Source organism: Sinocyclocheilus grahami, unplaced genomic scaffold (genome assembly GCF_001515645.1).
Source record: "Sinocyclocheilus grahami isolate Dianchi unplaced genomic scaffold, SAMN03320097.WGS_v1.1 scaffold288.1, whole genome shotgun sequence".
Lineage (NCBI taxonomy): Eukaryota > Metazoa > Chordata > Actinopteri > Cypriniformes > Cyprinidae > Sinocyclocheilus > Sinocyclocheilus grahami.
This window is the reverse complement of record NW_015505467.1, coordinates 437,773-462,765: the sequence shown is the minus strand read 5'-3', so window position 1 is coordinate 462,765 and position 24,993 is coordinate 437,773. Positions and strand designations below refer to the sequence as shown.

Here is a 24,993-nt window from a genome sequence, read left to right as displayed (position 1 = left end):
CTACTTATAAATATGTGGATGTCATTCCCGAAACTTTGCAACGTGTGTGTGGCTGAAAAACAAAGTTCTACATTTTAAATGGATTATTGCCTAGAAAGCTCGCAAAGAGCGCTCCTTTTTTAACCACTAAAAAACTGTCACTCTTTGTTCATCGCGATCTTACAAAGTTCTGGTATGACCAATGAACCTCACACTGCGCAATTAATATATTATTAACATCGTCGTGTACTCACTCTGTATGTTATAATGGTAATTTTATTATTAGGTAAACCAGCATACATTCATGAGGATGATGAAACCCTATTTTGAGGCAGTGCCCCAGCCTGGCCCCCCCATTTAAAACGCTCTAGACCCGCCCCTGCAAACAACAATGCAGAATATTAATAACTATGATTGGGACTGTCACATATACATAATTATAACGAGAACACTATTACAATAAAATGCTGTGAATTTTTAGAGTTTAGTTGCCGTGTTCCTGCACGTTGTTGCGTGAGGAACGTGTCCACAAAAGGAGTTCATTCAAAGCCGCGCAGACACGTTCACTTCTGCATTCAGGCATTTTGTGCAGATAGCCTGTAAGTCGTAATATTAACGTTATGTTGTATAAATAACGAAGCATATTCTATATGAGACAAATTATGAGTTAAATCCCATTGATTAAAAACCTGCTGCTTCATTCTACTGGTCATCTTCAGCGCGTGCAGCTCAAAACAGAAATGCAGAACATTAATAACTACTGTCATACATAACTTTATAATGAGAGCACTATTGTAAAAAAAAATTGTTTCGCTGACGTTTAATGTTAATTATCTTTTAATCAAATCATAAAACTTTATTTACCTCGTTTGTATCTGCGAGGCGTCCGTTACACATTTTCCCTGTATGTTAACGTAATTATGACTGTCAAATGTCTGACTTGACTCTTGGTAATGTATTTTGCCCCGTCGCCAAAACATATAATTCTACTATCAGTCGAATATCGGCAAGTTTCGAAAATTTCCGATTCGACTATGAAAATCCTTAGTCGGGGACACCCCTAGTAGACTGACGTTTTTAAGATTCTAAGATCATGCAAAAGCACCATAAATGTGGTATTTATTACTCATATACCATATTCAGAATCCATTAGTGCGGTGTTCGATACGACGATGTATCGTGTCAGAGATTTGACGATACGAGTATCGATACAGCTGTCCCAGTATCGATATTGTGGCACGTGTGCAGCAGTGGACCGCGCTTAATTTGAATACAAGAACAACGTTTAAAACGGAGTAGAAAAGTGCAAGGTTTCTAAAAAAATTATGAATAGAGCATAATATATAGGCTACAACAAGGTTTAATCTGGCCGCAGATGAAGACAACCGGTGTTGCCTGATATAAAGAGACGAAATCCCCAAAACAGAGCTTCCCACTTGCGCACTACGGAAATATCTGCTAAACGTGCTACTTATCTTTGTCAACCTGGCAACCATGTGCACGGGGTCTCTCTGTGGATAAAGTCCTTGCTTTCTGAAAACACTGGTTAGCTTGCAGTTTAGCGATCTCCACTTCAATATTCTATTCTCAGAAAAGTGTAATTCATCAAGTGTTTATTTATGACAGAGAGAGAGACTGTATGTATGAATTACCACTTCAATGCCGCGTTTCTCTATTAACAGTAAAGCTGTGGCTTTAATTCCTTTAGAAACAATGATGTTACCAGCTCCTTGTTGAGAAAGTTAATGTAGCTCTTGAGCGATTAAGCTATTTAGTTGATAAAATTGCGGGGCAGCGCTAAAAAGTTTGTTCTTGAATGTCTGAGTGCGGCCGCAACGTGATCTGTGTGAGTGAATGAGCGTGTGTGTGTGCATTACGATACAGAAGGCAGCGCATTAGTTGAGAACACTTCTAATTTTTTTTTTTTTTTTTTTTTTAAACGTAGAGAGTGTTCATTTGTGCAATGATAACCTACCAGCAATGTAAATATGATTTTTTAATATATTAGAATATATATAGTACATTACAATATAAATTTATTAGAATGAGTACATTATTATTTATGGGCTTAAAAACAAGATGCAAACAATCAGAATTTTGTACCTGGTGGGGAGTGCCCAATGTAAACATGAAACATATGCCATTACCTATATTGTAGGCTACTGTGGTACAGTTATGGAAGCCCTTCATAATACAGAGGTCAACTGCTGCTCTGCCAATAGTTAGAAATGGCACCATAGTATGCAGTGTTTAATAAACAGCTGTTTTACTAAACTCTTCTGAGGTGAAATTCAATGCAGTCCTGTATCATGATATGTATCGTATTGTGGCCTCTGTATCGTGATACGCATCGTATCGTGACTTTGCTGGTGATACACAGCCCAAGAAGCCATATGATAGCTTTGTGTGAGAAACAGTTGGAAAATTTAAATCGTTATACAACTAAAATATGCAGTATAGAATAAAATCTTCACATCCACCCTTCTTATCCCGGGTGCTAACCCGGATTGTATCCAAAAAACATAAAACCACAGCTGCCCAACTCACTGCAGAATTAAATGTGCACCTCAACTCTCCTGTTTCCACCAAAACTGTTCATCGGGCGCTCAATATACATGGCCGGGCTGCTATAGCCAAACCTTTAGTCAATCGTGCCAATGCCAAATGTCAGTTTCAATGGTGCCAGCAGTGGAAATCTTGGGCTTTGGACAATGTGAAACATTGGTGTGGCATATCAAGATGGTCTGCGGTTGTGAGGCCGGTTGGATGTACTGCCAAATTATCTGAAACGCCTTTGGAGACGGCTTATGGTAGAGAAATTAACATTCAATTCACTGGAAACAGCTCTGGTGGACATTCCTGCAGTCAGCATGCCAACTGCACGCTCCCTCAAAACTTGCGACATCTGGGGCATTGTGCTGTGTGATAAAACGACACATTTTAGAGTGGCCTTTTATTGTGGCCAGCCTAAGGCACACCTGTGCAATAATCATGCTGTCTAATCAGCATCTTGATATGCCACACCTGTGAGGTGGATGGATTATCTCGGCAAAGGAGAAGTGCTCACTAACACAGATTTAGACAGATTTGTGAACAATATTTGAGAGAAATAGGTATTTTGTGTACATAGAAAAAGATCTTAGATCTTTGAGTTCAGCTCATGAAAAACGGGGGCAAAAACAAAAGTGTTGCGTTTATAATTTTGTTCAGTGTATAGGAGAAAAAAAGCAATGTCTGATTCAATGTCTGATCAAAAGATTCTTTTGAGTTGGATCTTTTCAGTGAATTATTCTGAAAGATTCATTTGTGATTCTGATCTGATTGCATTCACTTTTAAGATATTTTAATAGTGCCTTGAAAGCTTCAGTTTCATTTCAATGAATACTGCATGGCACAGAGCGACTACAAGAGTCTTCAGAATTTCTCAAAAACAAAAGAATGATATTTACAATTACGATGACAATTTAAATTTTTTGAGGTGAGCTATTCCTTTGAAACAGAACTTGTTACTCTATTTCATTGTTTTTGTTTCGGTGCTGTAATGGCACTATAAGTCAGTAGTTTAACTGTAAAAACAGAAAGAATGACACAGCAGGGCAAGGGTGAAAACTGATGAAGTGACCATTATGGAAGGCCATTTATAAACTGGAACAAAAATACAGATCATTGGCTTGTCTGTACCACAGAAAGCTCTTTCCAGTGCGTGTCCGCCTCTGCTCACCAAAAGCACTTCTTGTTAACCATCCCACTGATCTGACAATTACCGGCTCTCATAAAAACATGACAAATGGTGAGTCAGAGGCTTGTTCAGGGGCCCACTTCCATAGCTGGCCATGACACCACGGCACGCAGAGACCGCTGTGCTTTAAGACCCCTTTCAGGGCCCGAAACAGAATGGTAGGCTGTTTGTGGCTGCAGAAAAGTGACACACAGCATCGCTAATGACTATCACCAGTTCTAGGAAAGTTCAGAGGACGCCTCTGACCAATCAGAGGTCGGAGACTCGTTTTGATGACATCACATCTCATCATTAGGGAAATTGAGACATCTGCGTAAATTACAAAGCTAAAGGCTTTCTGTGGCCAGACAAGCAGTGAAGGAAGAGCTCAACATCTTAGGAAAAGGATAGTCTCTTCAAACGCTTTCGCTAATGGAACCTGTTATGAAACGTTATGAATCTTACATTATGAATCTTACACTTTTGGAAAAACAGGAACATGACAAGATGCAATCAATTTGCAAAGTCCCTATAAAGAGGAGGGTGTGCCATGCTTTTAAAGACACGCTGAGAAACAAGCTAATAAAAAGGTAACAGGAAAAGACAACTGGAACTTACCGCCTCACACTCTCTCAGCTTCTTCTGAGCACTATCAAAGTCAAAGTTCACATATAGACACTCCACAAACTCCGTGATGGGATCTTTGTAGGTGTACGACTCCTAAAAAGAATATAACAAAAGAAAAAAATTTAAGGGAAAGCTCACACACAAATTAAATGTCCTTTGCACCTATACTGTTGGTTCTTAAATTGGGGTTCCTGTTTCTCATTGTAAATTTACTTGATATGCATGTAAGTGTTATTAACAAATAAAATTTCACATTACACGCAGAACTGATATCAGCCGTTCAAGCACAAAATTACTGCTGCTTTCATCTTGTGGTTACAAACGTGGCTGTCACCAAACTGTTGCAACTACTTTCTTAATTGGCACAAGCTGACAGTTAATTTGCCTACAGTATGTAACATATATGGCTGATTTAATGACAATTATTTTTAACAGTAAAACTTCCTTAAAACCCCTTAACAGTCACTCACATTTTTGAACATAGACGTGAAAGTGCACCATCCAAACTTAAATTTTTATAATTCATGAATGAAAACATTTTGTAACATGATTTTGATGTACCATTTTCATGGTAATGTAATGTCTGATTTTAAAATGGTTTTCAAAGGATGAATTTTGAGATTTTAAGTTTTCAATTGATATTTAATTTCTGATGATTTCTAAAGTGTGACAGAAAAAAAAGGCAACGAAGACGACTTTTTGTGACAAAGGTCAGAACTCCTGTTATGATGTAGATTTTAGAGGTGCACTCTTGTCATAAATTAATCTATTACTTTTCCTACATAATTTTTAACAAAAAACTGTCGTAAAATATCTATTTAGGAGTCTTAGACCTTTCCAACGATATAAAGTTTGTCATGATTAGATTAGGAATATAGTAAGTAAGTAAATAAGTAAACTTAGGCGTCCCACAGAGGGGACGGGTGACAGTTAAGAGGTTAAGAAGACTTGGAAAACAGTGTTCAAGTCATATAGACAACTTTTATGGCATATTTTCTGTACTTGACAGCAGCCTGGCTTTTCATCCACATATTTTCATGTAGATTTTGCGATTTCACATCAAAATGCTGGATGGAAACAGAAAGATGTGAATGAAAAATAAATACAGAAAGAAAGAATTCCTAGATGTGCATCAAAAAAAGTAATACGACTTTCTAAATTTAGGTCTCTGAATAATTTTGGTCAGAAAAGAACGCATTACATTTAATAAAAGAGTTTTAGTGGCTTCCTCAGTGGATGCCACTTTATTTACCATTTTATTTCTACTTTGCACCAATTTAATTAAAATGTCAAAAACTGTCAAATAAATTAAATTTGCTGCTTTGACTGAAACATAGCTAGTCTTAACTCACATGTTGAAAAGAACAGCCTTTACATTCTACAAAATATGTTCTTTTGTGTAATATAGTAGAAAGAAACGCTTGGTTTCAATTTCAAACAATATAAAAGGGAGCAGATCAGAAAACGTAAATTTTTGGCTCAAATATCCTTTTAACAACCTGGCTGTATATAATAAGCAAAAACCTCTGCCTAATGCGCCATGTCTGTAAACGGCCAACAGCTGAAAGATTTAGTACAGTCCCTTTAGCAGAGGACCTGATGGGATGAGTCTGATTTGGATACGTGATAGTCTCTGGGTCTTCCCTGGATCTAAATACCACAGATGCTTAAGTAACCATGAGAGAGGAAACTTGTGCAGGGATTATGGTGAGCACCTCAGGACACATGTTTAAGTGATTACGCAAAGGCTGTGGGGACACGCTTATTTGGATTTCAGTGTCATCGATCTCTGAAGAAGCTACTGTTGTTGGACACGGAGACATCGGAACACTACAATCAGACTGTCCAGCACCATTCATCAAATCTAATGGGTTCAAGACTCACACGGCCTGAGGCGGCACATAGATAAACAGAGCTTTCATTTTCAGGCCAATATACCCCGCTTCTTCATTTCCACAGAGCAGTGAGGTAAGATTACCTGCAATGTGCTGGATGCATTAAATTCAAATAAAAATATATTCTTTTTTTTTTTAACAAAAGAGAAAAAGTGTTGTTTGGTCTGGTGTGGTAACCTCCCATTGAAAACATCTTTCAGTAGATGCAAGACCAGTGTGGATGACTGCGGGAAGACCAACAGAAAACTAAACAGTTATGAAATAGAACACCACCTGACCAATAGTATTGCTCCTACTGAAATAAAAGGATAAAGGCTTAAAGCAGGGATCCTCAAATCTGACCCACGAGATCCACTTTCCTGCAGAGTTTAGCTCTAACCCTAATCAAACACATCTGAGCATGCTAATCAATGTCTTTAGGACAGGGCTGTCCAAACTTGGTCCTGGAGGGTCGGTGTCCTGCAGAGTTTAGCTCCAACTTGCCTCAACACACCTGACTGGAAGTTTCTATGCCTAGTAAGAGCTTGATTAGCTGGTTCAGGTGTGTTTAATTAGGGTTGGAGCTAAACTCTGTAGGACACCGGCCCTCCAGGACCGAGTTTGGACAGCCCTGCTTTCAGATCATTAGAAAATCACAGGTAGGTGAGTTTGATCAGGGTTGGAGCTAAACTCTGCAGCAGATTGGCTCCTCCAGGGCAAGATTTGAGGAACCCTGGCTTAAAGGGATAGTTCACCCAAAAATGAAAATTCTCTCATTAATTACTCACCCTCATGTCGTTCCGAACCCGAAAGACCTCTGTTCATCTTCGGAACACATATAAAGATATTTTTATGGAATCTGAGAGCTCTCTGACCCTCCATAGACAACAATGATATTACCACGATCAACGCACTGAAATGTAGCAAGAACATCGATAAAATAGTCTATGTGACATCAGGGGTTCAACCGAAATTTTACGAAGCTATGAGAACACTTTTTTTGTGCGCAAAGAAAACAATATCAGTTTATTCAGCAATTCTTCTCCCCAAGTCACCGTCTTCTGCCATTTTGGAGAGTACCCCAGAATGTAATCAAGCTTCGTAAAATTACGGTTGAACCACTGATATCACATCACTACGTTTCTGTGCGTTGATCGTAGTAATATCCTTGCTGTCTATGGAGGGTCAGAGAGCTCTCAGATTCCATCAAAAATATCTTAATTTGTGTTCTGAAGATGAACGAAGGTCTTATAGGTTTGGAACGACATGAGGGTGAGTAATGAATGACAATTTTCATTTTTGGGTGAACTATCCCTTTAAAATTTTAAGAAATTATACAGTGTAGAATGAATAGAAAAATAAACAACTTTTTAAACTGTTTTTCAGCTTGGCATTCATTTATTCATTCACTCTTCATTTACTGTGCTCGTAAAATTTAAAAAAAATACGAATAAAATGTAAAATACTAATTTAAATAAATAAATAAATAGAAATAAAATAAATAATATTTCATGTAATATAAATAATTAGGGCTAGGTTTTGAGACTAATTTCACAATTCGATTTGATTATCCTTCACAAGCTTGCGATTTGATGCGATTTGATATCGATTATTTTGGATATATCAGGTACAGGACATGGCAAATTTTCTCAAGGGAAAAAAAAAACTAATGCTGTAAAATATACCTGAGAGTCAATAATATGGAAGGTTGAAATTTGCCGATTTCTATACAAACACTTAAAATATACTCAGTTTTTGCAATATTAAAAAGTTATTATACTAACTTTAACTTTTAACATTTACATAATTTTATTTCTGTTAATTATTTTGTTTAATTAACTGAAAACTATTTTTAAAAAGACTAATATAAAAAAATCTAATGTAATAATATATAAAAAAAAATGTAAATTAATCTTTAACTCAAATATGAATTGTTTTTAATTAACTAGTATAAATATTTTAACTCGCATACGTGTGTATGTGTATGCATATATATATATATATATATATATATAAAGGTGTAGAACCATCTCAAGGATGATCAGAAGAAATGGACAGCACCTGAGTTAAATATATGAGTGTCACAGCAAAGGGTCTGAATACTTAGGACCATGTGATATTTCAGTTTTTCTTTTTTAATAAATTTGCAAAAATGTCAACAATTCTGTGTTTTTCTGTCAATATGGGGTGCTGTGTGTACATTAATGAGGGAAAAAAATTAACTTAAATGATTTTAGCAAATGGCTGCAATATAACAAAGAGTGAAAAATTTAAGGGGGTCTGAATACTTTCCGTACCCACTGTATATATATATATAATATATATAATAAAACTAGGGATGTAACGATTAACCGCAAGCCGGTTGAAAATCGATTTAAATATGTGACGATTCAAATCGGTTGAGATGCTAAACAAATCGCGATTCAACTAGGTGTAGGAGTTTACATGAATGTATGTCTGAGGGGAACTTACTGTCTTTAGAAAAGTTTAGATGGTATTTTTTTCTTTTCCTCTTGCCTCTGTATAATGCATATTAAAGTTCATAAGTGCAGCTGCTTTGTTTACAGTGGAAACCAAGGAAACACTTTAAGCGCCACCTGCTGGCAGAGAGTGAATCTGCATCTTATTCAGCTCTGCTGTTTGTTTCATGCAGATATTTCTATGCATAGTTTCACAAAAATGAAATCAAACCATTCTGTTTTTGCTTAAAATGTCGAAATTATACAATGTAATTTGGTTGCCTCTAATTTTAAATGTAAAGAGCACAGACAAAGACTTATTTTGTTTATATGAAGAGATTTCTTTTATTTGTGTTACTTATTCATTTGATTTGGGGCTTATTTTAAAATTTCAATTTAGTTTTGTTATTTACATTTACATTATATTTAAATTTTGGTATTGAGCAGACGCTTTTATCCAAAGCGACTAGCATATGAGGACAATAGAAGCAATCAAAACCAACAAAAGAGCAATCATTTACAAGTGATAGATTAGTATATTATTACAGTGTTATATTTCAATTTCACAAAGAAACGTGCAGTATTTTGTCCAAGCAATAATAAAAGGACACATTTAATTTATAATTCGTCTTAAATCTCATTTTGTTAAAAAAAAAATTGTGAATCGAATCGTGAGTTGAGTGAATCGTTACATCCCTAAATAAAACAAAAGAAAAAGAATACAAATTGACTGAAGGACAAAGGACATAAATGAAGAACCAAATTCCTGCCTGATACCTGCTGTATGACTTTCACTAGATCCTTTAGCACCTGCCTACGCTTGCGGACGTCCTTATTAGTGATGACGGCTGTGGTCAGGTAGCGCAGTATATGTGGGCACATGGTCTGAATAGCATTGAGGTACCTGTAAACAGAAAAACATACAACAACAACAATGGTCACACGGCTGAAGGACAGCTACAATCTCTACATGAAAACATGAAGTCACATGATGCAATTTGTCGAGGTCAGACACTGTTTTCACAGCAATTTCCAGCAAGTTCTCATATAGTGAACTTGCAGATTCTCAATAAACAGAAGAACAAGAGTCAGAGCGTGTTGAAAGCTCCTCTGTTCATTGGTCCCACTGTGGAGGGAAGGGAAAAGGAAAAGCCCCTTTCTAGACACGGATCAACAGCTACAGGCCTGCAGAGCAGTGAAACACTATCCACCAGGGACTTGTTTTTCAGCCACAGGTCAACTAGCTGTGGGCTTCTCAGAAAATGAAAGTTACATAGCACTACTATTACAACCCAAGACAAAGTTCCCTCTCTACAGACATGCAAAAGCTTTCTTATATCGACAAAAAAAAAAAAAACATACAACAGATACCTTGTCATAGGGCTGAGAGCTCCTTTTAAAGTGCACTTAACATTTCAAGTCAATTTGGAGGACGGCCTCCACGCCTGGTATCTGTACGAACATCTTTGACCCCCCCTCTTCATCCCCCATACGAGGACCAAATTAAATTTCAAGGAGGAAGTGGCGCTGCACTGCCTTGGCCAGGCTCTTAGCTCCCTTACGGATCAGTGCAGAGAAACACATGTCATTTGGAGGAAAAGGAGGAGGGCTGCCGGATGGTTTAATTAGCCAAAACAATTAAAGGGACAAGGGGGCCTGTGGCACTTGTGATGTCGGAGCTAAAAACGGCAGCACGCTTTGGCGGCGTGTGATCCCAGTTGGCGCAGCCTTCGGTCTCTCCTCCCTTTGTAGTTGTCTGACTTCATGGCAAACCACAACACTTCATGCTGTGTTCCTGATTACTCACTCTCCCAGGGAGGCTCCGATGCCCAGACCGCTCACATGAGTCACGATGCCATATCTGGGCTTTGAACAGAAATTTTTTTTTTAAAAAAGCATTATCTAACCGAGCCCGACAGCTACGACCAAAGCCATGATACGGCTTAATCGGTTGCTAAATGACTTCGCGAGGAAGAGGGCAAACAGGAAGTAGTTTAACTTGAGTGCGTCACATTCCCCTTGCGGAGCTGAGGATTTGGGATAAGGCTGCAACTAAAAAATTACTTCGATAATGGATTAAGGTGTTGATTGTGCAGTTGACCCAAGTTTGAGTCCGGCCTGCGTCATGTCTTGTTCCCATTTCACCTCTCTCCCTCTCAGTGTACTTTTCTGTTGGAGCAGTTTAAATAAGGAACGTCAGAAAGTAAGTGTCAACTAGGGTAGGAAAAAAAGTTCCAAAAAAGTAGGTACGAAGCAAAGGAAGGAACGGTGGTGCAGTTCCAGTTTCATGATGCATCTGGAGGGAGGAGGGGAATTAGAGGTAAATCAAGTGAAACTCTGAATCCACTCTGCGCTGGCCGGGATAGTGTTTCAGCGGCATTAGCTTTCCTGTTTGCACCTACATCATAGGTCATCTTGTGACAATATTCTCTCTCGAACTGCCCTTGGACTTGGTTGGAGCGTATTATATGATAGCCTATCTTTGGTATCATTTTCCTGCACTGAAAAAAGTTTGGTTTCTGTTTTTGTTTTGGCCGTCTGCTCGACGGCACGACTACATCGTGAACAATCTTCAGGCCGAGAGCACTGGATCATACCCTGTCCTGAACGATGGCCAAACAACTATGAAACGAACCTGAACGCCACAGGCTGATGTCAGCCCAATTGTCAACAAAACTTCAAGAATAACAAAAAGGAGAAGAACAGAAAACAAAAGGTCTTTTCGCAGGGTCAAAAACAGACCGTGATGCCGTTTTCCAACTAAAACAAGACAATCAATGCATTCACCCTCCAAGAACGCAATACTGTTGTGGTGCAGAAAACGCAGTGTATCTAATGCAGTAAATTACACTCAGATTCAGATTTATAGGGTCTGATTGCTCTTCGTGGCCACAGCTCTGCAAATAAAAGCAGAAGGCAGAAGAGGTGAGAGAACAACACAAAAACGGAGCGAAACGAAGGCTGCCAGCATCGAAAGACCTCTGATCTGACGAGCCCAACCGCAAATTACAAGTACCTTTTTGGAGCGCTTTTAATGAAGCATAACAAATGTTTTTGTATAATGAGCACCTACGTCCAAAGGGCTGCTGTTAAGCCAGCCGATTGTCTCAAAGGCAGGTCAAACAGTCGCACTAGGTTCACGGCCACAGGTCATTGGCCCTTAAAACAGCACAGTGGTCATGAACAGAAGGAAAAAGCCAAACCAAAATATGGTTTTCCAGCTAGCGACAGCATAATAAACTACCTCAATCTGTCTTTTCACCCACTATGGTCAGGTACTAATGAGTAATTGTTGGTCTGGTCACCCTTAATCATCTGTGCTGGTGGAAACTGGTGGAAAACAACATCTTAGAGGCATATTCCATTTTGTCTTTGAATAGTGTATAGGCATTAGGATACACAATAGAGCATCAGGGGAAAAGTGTGGCCTTAAAATAGATGGAATGTAGAATTATTTGATAGATCAAGTTTCCTACCTTACGCACCTGGTGTAAACCCAAAAAAAAAAAAAAAGCTAGCAGACCCTTGAAGGTTCTTTACACTCAATGCATCAATGTTATATTTTTTAACAAGTTGTTTTATTTTCATTTTCTAACATTATCTTATAAATTTATAGAAGTTATTATATTTTTTCTATGTTCTATATTTTTTGTATTAAAAACAACATTTCACTTTATTTTTCTCTCTCTTATTTTCGTATTTATATTTTAATATTCATTCATTTCTAACTTTAAATTACATATACTTATTATTAATAGATTATATAAACATGACAAAAAATGAATATAATCACTATTATTTTAGATTTAAAACTATTTTTACACACACATTGAAGTATTAATAAATAGGAAAAAAATATAAAAAAAAAAGGTAAAAAAAAAATAAAACCAATTGTTTAAGGTGCTACAAGTGAATTTAGGGTTATAATGCAGTGTGAGATTAACGGATATTAATTTTTGATACTAATTATTTTGATTAATTAATTATTAATTAACTAATAACTAATTGACTAACTATTATTTGCAAAGGTAATCTAAATGTAAAAATTGGGTGAAATGAGGGAAAAAAAGAAAGAAAAAGTAAGTTATCCAATGTTCTGTGCAAATATATGTGCAAAAACCCCACAAGTCCTTCTGCCATGTTGTTTGATAACATTTTCATGTTTCTATGACCATCAAATTGAAATTTGGATTTGTAACTACAAACTCTATTCACGCTATTGGCGTTTCATAAGAAAACCTCTTCTTCCTCATGGAACAGTTAGACCTGAATACGAATGAATGTAAGAGGTGATTCATTAACTTATCTTTTCCCGTTTGGAAATATTTGTTTTGAAAATGACTGAATAAAGATCGACAGACTCAACACCATCGCTTAAAGAAGCTTAAAACACTGAAACCGTGAGTTAAGCAGCCCATTTGCCATTGTCAGCATTTGTCCAGAGCTGCCAGGCTCGTTTTCGCACTGACCGCTGGGGTCGTGGGTCTGTGAGCGGCTGGCTGGTGAGGCCAGCATCAGCAATTTTGTTTGCGGACTGCGGTGGGCTTTCCAACCTGGACCAGTGCTCTCTTCCTACCTCATCCGTTTTTATTAGAGTCAAACCAAAGCAAAATCAAATCCCAGATGGAAAACGAGCAGTTGCAGAAGGTGCTTACTGTGGCTGGTAGAGGAAAAGCTCGATGATGTTGTCTCTCCCTTTGGGGTGGTTGAAGAACACGAAGAGAGACCAGTGGATCAGCCAAGTCCTTTGCTGGAGAGACTGGAGAGGAGAACTTACAGACTGAAGAGAAAAAACAAAAATGGGGTTGTTAAATATAATATTAAAAGAATAGTTTAACCCCAAATTAAGTTCGTCATAATTTATTAAGCCTCATGTTGTTCCAAACCTATACGAGTTACTTTTTATGGAAAACAAGGAGATTGTAAACTGAATGTGCTTTATGAAATTACAAATAATTGGGAATTGAGATTTTGAGTTTCTAAACGCGCCATTAAAGTACCATAAAACAGTCCAAATGGCTCATGTGCTGTTTTGAATTTGTATGATAGCTTTAGGCAAAAAAATAAAATTAAATGTTATTAAATTAAAGTCTCTTATGCTCACCAAGGCTGCTTTTTTTTTAAATGTAGTAAAAATAGTAATATTGTGAACTATTGTTGCAATTTAAAATAACTTGTTTTCTATTTTAATATAGGCAAATGTAATTTATTCCTTAAATGGCAACACAGCCATTAATCCAGTAGTGCTGCTTCATATTTTTGTGTAAACTGCAGTGTTTCCCCTGCCATTATATTAGGGGGGGCGGCTTCATCAGCATTTGACCATTTCATCTGAGTAAACTATCATCATGGCATCACAGCAGTGTAAAGGTATTCACAGCAACCCGTCAAAATAAAAGTTTGGTTTAACTTGAGGGCATTGGCAGAAATATATTACTGTTGTTGAGTAGAATGTATGTAACAGACTGCTACTACTACTACTAGAATTATTAAAACCTTATTTAAGGAATAAGCATTCAATATTTCTTCAATGTTTTAATTGTAATATTAAATTACCTTTATTTTCCAAAAAATACAATTTGTTTAATTTTCATTACTTAAGATAGATTAAATGAATGTTTTATGCCTTAAAATAAATGTAAATACACAACACAGAATTTCTGAGCAAAAAATCATAAGGTTATTGTAAGAATAAATTATTGTTTTTATATTATTGTAAAACTTGTTTTATGCTTTCAAATAATTAGACATGCTAAAACAGAATTTGGTTACAATAAAACATAAGGTTGGAAAAATAAAAACATTTCATAGGGCCCTAAACATGTAATATTTGTTAAACTTTTAATAAATTGATGTTAAATAGTTTAAGTTTCATGATTTTAATTAATTAGACATGCGTTTTGATTAATAAAGTGGAATTTACCCCCCCCCCCCCAAAAAAAAAAGCCGTAAACCTAGGGGAAACACTGAACTGTGATACATTTTTTTCTCAGGATTCTTTAATGAATGGACAGTTTAAAGAACAGCATTTATTAGCAATAGAAATCTTTTGTAACATTATAAATGCCGCTACTGTAACTTTTAATAGTATCCTTGTGGAATAAAATTATTAATTACCACAAACAAAAAATCATATGGGGATATCATAATAGCAAGTAAATAATAATAAAATATTGTATTTCGGGTGAACTATCCCTTTAAAACGTGACTTCTCTTGATCATGACTTGATCATACGATGAACTTCTGACTCCAAAAAAACCAACACTTGGCTTCCGCTGCCTTCCAGACTCGGTACAATTCAAAGTTCAGAATAGAAATTTACAATGTCCAAAGACTTTAATTTTATACTTCTCCCCAGGCCAAACCTTCTTTCCCAGCTCAGTTCCTCCAATTAAAAATCAAGCTGCACCGACATAACACAGCAATTAAGGTTTTGCTTGACTTGTGAGTTGCGGTGAGAAGGAATCGAGGAGATGGAGGAGAGGAGGGGTGGAACAGCAACAGCGGCGGTGCTGTGCTGAAACGCAAGGCGGTCAATATTATGGCCCTATGTAAGGGAATCTGAGTGTGGTATTGAATTCTGAGTGGCGGGGCATTACATTGTTATCAATAGTCTCCCTCAGGCGGGTGAGGTCCTCCATGGCACCTTCCCAGTTCTGCATCAGGATCTCAGAGGCCAACTTGCCCCACAAAGAGTTCAGCGCGTTTCTGTCTGTGGCGGGGACCTGCACAAACACAGACAAACAGAGAAAAACACATTGCCCCACTGTAAACAAAGGCAGACAATCAATCAACTTACTGACTATAATACACTGATTACCTTCTGAATACTGTATTTCTGACATCTACCATTTCCCACAGCTAAAAGTTAAGCTTTCTTGGCAACGCTGCTAAAAAGTAACTTTTTTATTTATTTACAGCGGATAAACAAATTAAATTATGTCATCTTCGGGAATTGGTCTCGCAAGGGAAAAAGAAATGGATCCTGAAAGACTATTAAGCTTTTTATGAAACTTAATTTGCTGTATTTTTGAGATTGTTATTGCGGTGTCTTTCTGCATTTCACTGTAGTAGGCACATCTAAATCACCTCAATAAATAAATAAATAAATTAATTTTCTATTTTGTAATGTCAAGAATGAACTAAAACCACCATACATTTTACTCTGATGATTTATAATGATTAATGTCAAATTTCTAGTCAAAGAATCTGTATGTTTTAGAACACAAATATTAATTAAAACAAATATATGTTTTTAAGGTTGTTAGGTCAAAGAGGTCCTCAGACAAGAGCTAAAGGTTAAAGGCCAACATGTCAGTGATATTGCTGGGAAATAATTACGCAAGTTAAACAAGTGCTCTTTAACTAGCCTGGGGTCAAGTGCTATCTCGAGAGTAAGAAGGGTCTCGTCAAGAGGCTTCAAATCACTGAAACATGTACAGGAACATGTCTTTTCGAAATACAGAAGCAGACATGAATTCAAGTCCAACAATGTGTGTTATATATACACACACACACACAGAGTCATTCTTTCGGATATCTGGAATGGAGCACCAACATGCAAAAATGGGGAAGAAAAGCTCTCCAAAGTTAATGTGAACTTGCAGTGACCTTAGTGCATTGCCTTTGGTGAGGGTCTTTAATGATGTGTGCTGCTGCTACCGCTGCTGCCTCTGTTACTGGCCCTAACACATGTCTGCAAGCTTTGATCAGCCCCGAGATGTGGACAGGACCGGAGTGGCGGGACGCTAATCAAAATGTCTGCTCGTGGAGGAGTGAGAGAATGAGGTCCAGACATTAGGTAAAGAAACTCAACCAATCAAATCAAAGAACAAACTAAACAAAAACTGTGTGAGGATGGATTGTTCTGTGTTTACGAACTAAATGAGAACCATTTGAGAAGGACAAATTAAAAGCATTTACATTTTTCACGAGGCTACATAGGGCTACATAGTTTCTACAGTCCTATGTCACTTCTACCTTGACTAAAACCCTTTGACAGCAGAAGCCAATAACATAAGTCTTGTTAAGCAGAAACAGGCCATTGAAAATAATGTTTAGATAACTTGATTAACTAGTAATTGTGATAATCTCCTGAACATTTAGCGCAAAAGAAAAACATCCTGCGGAATCGAGTTATGAAACCCTTGAAAGATACTCGCTCAGCTTCTTGTATGGAAATATTAACAAGATTTGGTTCATCTCTGCAGAGACAATCAGCTTCAAAGGAACATAAGCTGTTTTAAATTATGACTAAAAAAGACAAAAACAAACAAAGTGAGGAGGTGATGTGTTGCAGATTAGCGAGCTGCTGAAGTATCTAAGTGTGTTTATGAATAAAAGGGGGATGAGCTGTAGCCAGAGGCTTATGGGAAATGGAGTGATTATGAACTACGACAGACGTAGCGGCACAAAGACAACCAGGAAGTCAGCCATGCATACACTGAAATCTGACTGAACAAACATAGCGCTCCTCGCGTACATTAATCATTAAATATGGACGAGGAGAAACATTGGATATGTGACAAATCTCTCAAGTTCCACAAGGAAAACCATAAATAGGATGCTATCTGCAAAGCATCATGGAAATCTGAACAATACAAGAGTATACAATAACAAAAACTATATAAAACACAATATGTTTGTATTTGCAGCAAAAAGCTAACACATTACAACAATACTAATTATTAAACACTATTATTGTCATCATTATTACTATTAAATAAATTAATAAATAATGTAAAAAATATGGTATTCAATAAAGTATCAAAATACATATGATACAATTTGTATTTGCAATGCAGTATATGTTAGTTTATATTTAGTGTATAATAATTATAGCATATAATAGTATAATTAGTAAAAAATAGTATATAAAATATTAAAATAATACCAACAAATAAATGGCTCAGTAAATTTATGGCGGGTTAAATATACCCTTTTGTGATATTTGCATAGTGACACACAGTAGTATGGAACCGTAAAAAAAAAAAAAGCTGCATACAGTACAGACGCAACCACAGCTCCACTTGCAACACTGGAGCACTTTGATCAAAATTCCCAAGTTGGATGCGTCTAAATAACAGTCAAAGGCCAAAAACTCTCAGAGATCAGCTCGGAGGGACAACCGGGGAAAAAGCCATCCTCTCTGCCAATATAAAGGTTAACATTTCATTTCTAAAAGTGTTTGTTTTTTTCCTTTTTTTTCCTGGAAGTCCCTGCCTGCTACATTTGGCGACGCTCCATGTCATTATGGCAGTTTTCTGCACACTGACTGGGTTTCAGCAGCGGCCATGCAAGAATAGTTTCAATACCTGGGTTTTTCCACAAGTTACCTTGAGTTTCCACTGCCTCCTGAAATGGGGACATTTTCACTGACTGACCAGCAACAATAAATTTATTGTGCTGGGGATCCGACGGGACACTCAATCTTTATTCTCAACATCCAATCCCTGCATTAACAGATGATATGAATAAGTTGCTCTTTTCGCACCGGGCCCTCACTGTAACAGGACCTCGGGTCTGGATTTTGCAAGCCTGGCTTCCTTCGTTAAATGGCTGTGTTTCCCACGCTAGAGGAGTTCTAGAGCCTGACATCTCTCATGCTAGGAGCTGTCTGAGGAGATGGGAGGTCCGGCATGAGCAGGGTGGACAAAAAGTACACGCTAGAGGAGTTCTAGAGCCTGACATCTCCCATGCTAGGAGCTGTCTGAGGAGATGGGAGGTCCGGCATGAGCAGGGTGGACAAAAAGTTAAAAAAAAAGAAGAATGGGGCAGGTATTTGGTGAGAAAACTCAACTAAATCCACTTTAACATCATGGCTATTCCAAACGCCTTTCCAATGTTGATGAAAATTGAAGGTATTGAGTTAAAAATATCTGGAAATTTAAATGAGAAGATATCAGTCTGCTTCAAAACATAGACAGGGAGAGAATTTCTGGAAGCTATTTTGGTTTATTTAGATTAAGCAGGGACGGCGTAAACAAGGTTGGTTGCTGTGAACGCTCTAATCTACTCAAAATGCATGATGTGTTCGTAAAGTCAATGATGTGGTTTTCCTACGATGAGAAGCCTCCATTGTTTTTTAATCATTTCCTGAAAAAAAGCCTTCAGCAAGGATGCATTAAATTGATCAAATTTGACAGTAAATACATTTAGAATGTTACATTAATTAATACTGTTCTTTAGTATTTTCTAGTCATCAAATAATCCTGAAAAAACGATCACCACTTCCACTAAAATATTAAAGCTGCAGTCCGTAACTTTTGGCGCTCTAGCGGTTAATAAACAGAACTGTGTGCGTCTTGCGGAAGAACATTGTAGCCGGAGCTACTTCTCTCGGTTTATGTCTATGACGAATCACGCAGGTACTGGGCTACTCCAGCAGAACCTACCTGAACCAGTCTAAAATAGTCAGAATATAAACACTTATCATAGGTGTACTGTAGTGATTCACGACAAGCCAAAAACACGGTTTGGAAAATGGATTAATGGTATAGTCCAGGGATCCTCAAAACTGAGAGTTTAGAGTTTAGCTCTAACCCTAATCAAACACACCTGAGCATGCTAATCAATGTCTTCAGGATCATTAGAAAATCACAGGTAGGTGAGTTTGATCAGGGTTGGAGCTAAACTCTGCAGCGCATTGGCCCTCCAGAGCAAGATTTGAGGAACCCTGGTGTAGTTGCTTATTATATAAATTTAGTAAATTTTGAACACAAATAAAGTTACAGACTGCAGCTTTAAGTAGCCGTTTTCAACACTGATATAATTAAAGTTTCTTACACCAAATTAGCATATTAGTTTACACAACATTTTCAGCCAAAAAGCGGGAAACTTATGCGTTTTGTCTGTTCGTTTACATGACAACAGCGTTTTGGGGACTGAAAACGCATATTTTTGAAAATGGGTTTCAAAGTGCACGTTTTTGAAAATGCCACAGTAATCGTTTCCGTGTAAACACCCAATACGGGAATCTTTGAAAACGGTGATGTCATGCGCATGCGTAGTACGTGTTAGGTATGTAGACATGCACAGTACGTGTTGATTTTAAAGGCAAGCGCTAACAAACATGCACAACAATGGCGGAGTACATGGTACTGTTGTTGCTGCTCAAGAGTTTGCTAATGCTTCTTCAGCAAAGTGTGGATTTACTTCACCAATATTACAACCAACAGCGGAGACGCATCATATACATCATATAATTGTCACTTCCCTACAGGTACTGTTTACTAACAAGGTGACAGCGCCAACTACTGGCCTGACATACATAATACAGCGTTTTTGGCCGTTTTTGCGGATGTGTGTAAACGTGAATCGTTTTGAAAACATTGTCATGTATACGTGAAACTTTTTAAAAACGCAAGGGTAAAACATTTCCATTTTTGGCTAGACCGTTGTCGTGTAAACGTAGCCTTAGAATGATTTCTGAAGGATCATGTGACACTGAAGACTGGAGGAATGGCTGATGAAAATTCAGCTTTGCATCACAGAAATATATTAAAAAATATATTCAAATAGAAAATCCATTTTAAATTGTAATAACTTCTCAATATTACTGTATTTTTTATCAAATAAATGCAGCCTTGGTGAGCAGAGACTTCTTTAAAAAAAAAAATCTATAACTTTTGAACTGTAGTGTGAAAATTGCCACAGTGTCTTTGAGAAAGTCAAGTGCCACACAATGAAAGTCAATGGGGTCTAGTCTTGTTTTAAGTCCCACTGACTTCCATTGTATATACACTCTTCAAAACTGTGTTTCTGTGTTCTGCAGAAAAAAGGAAGTCATATGGGTTTGGACCCACATGAGGGTGAGTAAATGAAGACAGAATACTCAAGTATCCCTTTAAGCATCTATACTAAAGAATATGCAAAAAAGGGTGACAAAAACTGAAGGGTGTAATTCAAGGCTTGTCGGCCATTCCTTCCCTCGGCTCCCACGAAAACCACAGGGACATAACAAACAAACAAACAGCGTGATTGACGCTGCAAATCATTCGCAAATGGGAAACATGTTGCAAATCTAAACAACACAGACTTCCTCACACCTCTGAAATGCTAAAACCAAGATTATTCCAAATTAAATAAAGGGTTTCTTTTCGGTCACTTTTTGCCACAGCAACTCACTGTCGCTTGGCAAACGTCTAGCCTTTTTTTAAACAACAATGTAGGCCGAGTGAATCATACGTGAGAGCAGGTCTGCAGAAACAGGAGTGCATTCCATGTGAGAAGGCAGGCTATGTGGTTACGTGAGAAACACTCGCCGGCAAGGGAGTCCGATAACTTAGCCAGGCATGGAGCCTCTCGCAACACTCTTGGCCCAGGGCAGCGTTGACAATGGGCACCTCTCTTTAAGACACTGGACTACCTCCACACACTCTGGCCAGAGAGAATAGAGCGGGTCAATTTGTTCGTTCCCAGCCATCATTTGCCCCCCGCCCCACTAGCTAGACAGCACTGTGCTGGGTCCTGAGCGTCCGGCCGCTTTTCCCCATAAGTTCATCTTTCACTCATTTCTACAGGCAGTGGGAGAGAAGCCACAAACACCAGAGCCCCAGCAATGAGCCCTTTGTTTATAGCGGAAATAAGAAGTACGCACGTGTAACATGGATACTGCCAGTACTCTCAGTGAACTGCAATTATCTTCCCCCACAAACCTACTTTGGTATTATCTGATTCCAAAAGTATTCCACTGGTGAAAATTATTTAATCCAAGTCCTCGGTGCATCACCGCCTGGATCTTTATCCAGACAACAACATTGGAAAAAGGTAAAGGGATCGTCATCCTGATACAGGGAAGGTGTTTGTGAGTGCTCTAAGCTAGTTTTACACTGCAAGACAAAATAACCAACTCGTCTATGCTCAAATCAGAATTTCTTTTGTTTTGGTAAGGTTGTTCACTTAGCCTTTTAAATGTTGTCCATATCAGACAAGGAGATCGTCAGGAGACAACTAACCAGCATGTGGTAAAAAACCTATCCTGGGATGTTTAACACTGAAAAACTAAAATTTTTCATCCATGTTAAATGTCAACAATTCATCAGTCAACAATTAATGAAACAAAAATTTGGAAAAATGAATAAGAAAAAGAGTTTATAGTGCTCACATGCCATTCTTTCAAAATCTCCCCAAAAATAAATAAAGCATAAAATCTTCCTAATATACATACATAAATATATAATAAATACATACAAAAAATAAATAAATAATAATATATGGATACATAATACATTCATGTATATTTATTAATTTAAATAAATGATCAATTATTTTTGTTGTAGCTGTTAATAAAAAATGCATGCAGGTATATTGTACTGTAAATATTTCTATATAACTTTTCTGCCATCTGATAATTGTAACAACATAAACCTCTGTGCCACTGGCCATTTTTGCTGGTTAATTAAAGTGCATTTATAACAAATGTCATGTGAGATAAATGGAGAAAAAAAAAGCAACCTGAATACCTGAAATCACACACACACACAAAAAGAAACTCAATTTAAATGTAAATGCTTCATCCATGTTAAATGTCAACAATTCAGTCAACAATTAATGAAACAAAAATAAAAAAAAACATTTAAAGTGCTCATTTAAAAAGTATTTTTTCCCTAAAATCTTCCCAATTTACATACAGAAATACATAATAAATGCATGCAAAATAAATAACAAATATGTATGGATATATTATAATATATCATGTACATTTATTATTATAAATAAATAACAATTAATTAATCTGTTGTTAATAATAATAGCAAAAGCATGCAGGTATATTTGGCTGTGTATAACTTTTCTGTCATCTGATAATTTTAACATAACCTCTGTGTCACTGGCCATTATTGCTGGTTAACTGAGGCACAATTATAACAAATGTCAAGTGAGATTAATGAAAAAAAATGCAACTTGAATACCTGAAATCACAAAAAAAAAAAAACTGATACACCTGATTTATTCCCAGATCAGAACAAAATTATCTAATTTATAAGATATTTTAGATTTTCTAATTATAACTGAAATGACAACAACAACAAAAAAATGATTTGGGCTGCTTTCAACTGCATTGTGAATGTGGCCTTAATATCCTGTTATCCAATAAGATATTGGCTCAATAAAATCCTGACTGTTGGAAGAACATAAATTCTAGTCATCTTCTGTTGAAAAGCCTGCTTTTGGTGCATTGGGATTATATGGAGCAAGCTGTCTAACCTTTAACCCTTGCAAAAACTGGGGAATCCTGTCAAACCAAGAGTGATTAGGCCACAAAATCCCCACTAATCATCTATGGGGAGCAGCACTGCCCATAAACCCATAAGCTTATGAAGTCTGCCACTAAACACAGCCCTGAAACAACTCTTAACCAAGTCCTTGAAGAGGTTCTTTTCAGCACTCAAAACTTGCAAGGAATTTAACAAGCCATGGGATGGCACTTTTGAGAAGTAATTACAGATCAGGAGCTTTTAGTTCTTCGGATTGCCTCAAGTGCAAAAAAAGCTGCCTGTTTTGCTATAACAGATGGATAACATGGATAAATTACACTATTTCATAATAAAAGGATTTGGATTCTAATTTGAGAAAATCTACCTGCGAGCGAGTCATGTCCACTTTTCATCTGCGTCATTTTGAAAAAACACAATGTTAAGTGCATGCGTAATGCTCTTAACTCATGGGATTTGGCAGAATCTCATACTAAAAAGCAGAACCATATTAAGCAGAGACAATAATTAAAACTCTCAATAGGGTGACCGTTTGGCTTAATTAACCCTCACAGGGGAACTCTCTATCAAAATAAAACTGTTTGTCCATTAGACAAGAACTTATTAAACAAGAATGCATTTAATGGCTTCAATTTGCGAAGGAGAAAATGAAAGGGTGTCATAATAAAAAGAAGCTCTTGAAAATTGCCCCGCTGGGAACGTCCCAGAGGAGAATGCTAGAAAACACAACTCTGTCATCTGTTAAAGACAGGGGCATGGTAAGACACATACCAGGACTCTGAAGAAATAGAGGTACTCCGCTGCACCCGAGTAGTTCCCACACTCGTACTGGAACTTGGCGTATCGGTACAGGGTGTCCAAATACTCCTGGCGGAACTGCAAGGAAAGACAGAAGTTAAAATGTAAAAACATATGTAGATTATTAGACATTAACAGTATACACTACGTGTGTGATTAAATAAACAAAATACATATTTATATGCTATTGAAGCGTGATAATGACATTTATTTGCTTACACAAGTTAGCTATTAGTCAATTAAAATAATATTTTAACATTTCTGAAAATAAAAAGAGTTTCAAATGTAAATCAATCTTATAGATTAATCCTAGAAAGGTTATTCTAAAAATAATATTAAATAATTTATAGTATAAATATTATATAAGATGTATTTAAAAGGGAAAAAAACATATTTATCAGTTATACATATGCAAAAAACAATATTTTAATAATAATAATAATATCATAGTGACCATTTTTTTTACTTATTTATAAATGGCATGAACACTGGCCTCAATTAATTCTTAGTGAATAAATAAATAAACGCCCACACACTATAAATAAATAAATAAATTATATTATATATTAAATATACACATATATACATACACACACACACATAGGGATGTAACGATTAACCGCGAGCCGGTTGAAAATCAATTCAAATATGTGGCGATTGAAATCGGTTGAGATGCTAAACAAATCGCGATTCAGTTAGGGGTAGGAGTTTATATGAATGTATGTCTGAGGGGAGCGTACTGTCTTTTGATGGTATTTTTTATTTTCCTCTTGCCTCTGTATAATGCATATCAGGGCTCCAGACTCATTCTTCCCACTGGTCGCTCTTTTGCAACTAACTTTCTCAGCTGGTCGCACGAGCACATGATTTGGTCGCAATATTTTTTTGCGCTACAACATGGGATTATTCAATGCACGCTGATGAACTTTTATCATAGTTTATAGTTATATGGAAACGAAAGTTGTTAACATTCAACCCGTTCTTTATCATCAGTAGTATTATTTATAATTTTGTGAATGGGAGTTAAGCTTCGGATGCTTTCACTTTCGAATTCGTGATCTTGTCGTCACTGTTTTGCTTACATACACCTACAAACCTTTAATTTTTTTAAGACTAAAACAAAAGATAGATTCATTGTTATTCTTAATCAAAAAGCACAACAACAACAACAAATCAGTAAGATACAATTACAAACTAGCTGTATTATATACCGACTAATATATTACAGGACGTTTAGCAAACACTGAGGAATCAAATTAATAAATAAAATTAGATTGCCTCCATAGCATGTGTGGTAAACAGCAAAGATAAGTTTTTCAAAAAT

At 36.8% G+C, this 24,993-nt stretch overlaps 1 protein-coding gene across 1 annotated transcript in view; it reads right to left on the bottom strand.

Moving 5' to 3' along the window:
• LOC107600648 (eukaryotic translation initiation factor 3 subunit E-A-like) overlaps positions 1-24,993 on the bottom strand; it is a 59,336-nt gene that overhangs the window by 17,255 nt on the left and 17,088 nt on the right. Inside the window, exons 6-10 of the mRNA XM_016292594.1 lie at positions 23,643-23,747; positions 15,258-15,383; positions 13,313-13,437; positions 9,435-9,561; positions 4,316-4,417 (exon numbers count right to left, since the gene is read on the bottom strand). Of these exons, the coding sequence (XP_016148080.1) occupies positions 4,316-4,417; positions 9,435-9,561; positions 13,313-13,437; positions 15,258-15,383; positions 23,643-23,747 (585 nt within the window). The remainder of the gene's footprint in view (positions 1-4,315; positions 4,418-9,434; positions 9,562-13,312; positions 13,438-15,257; positions 15,384-23,642; positions 23,748-24,993) is intronic.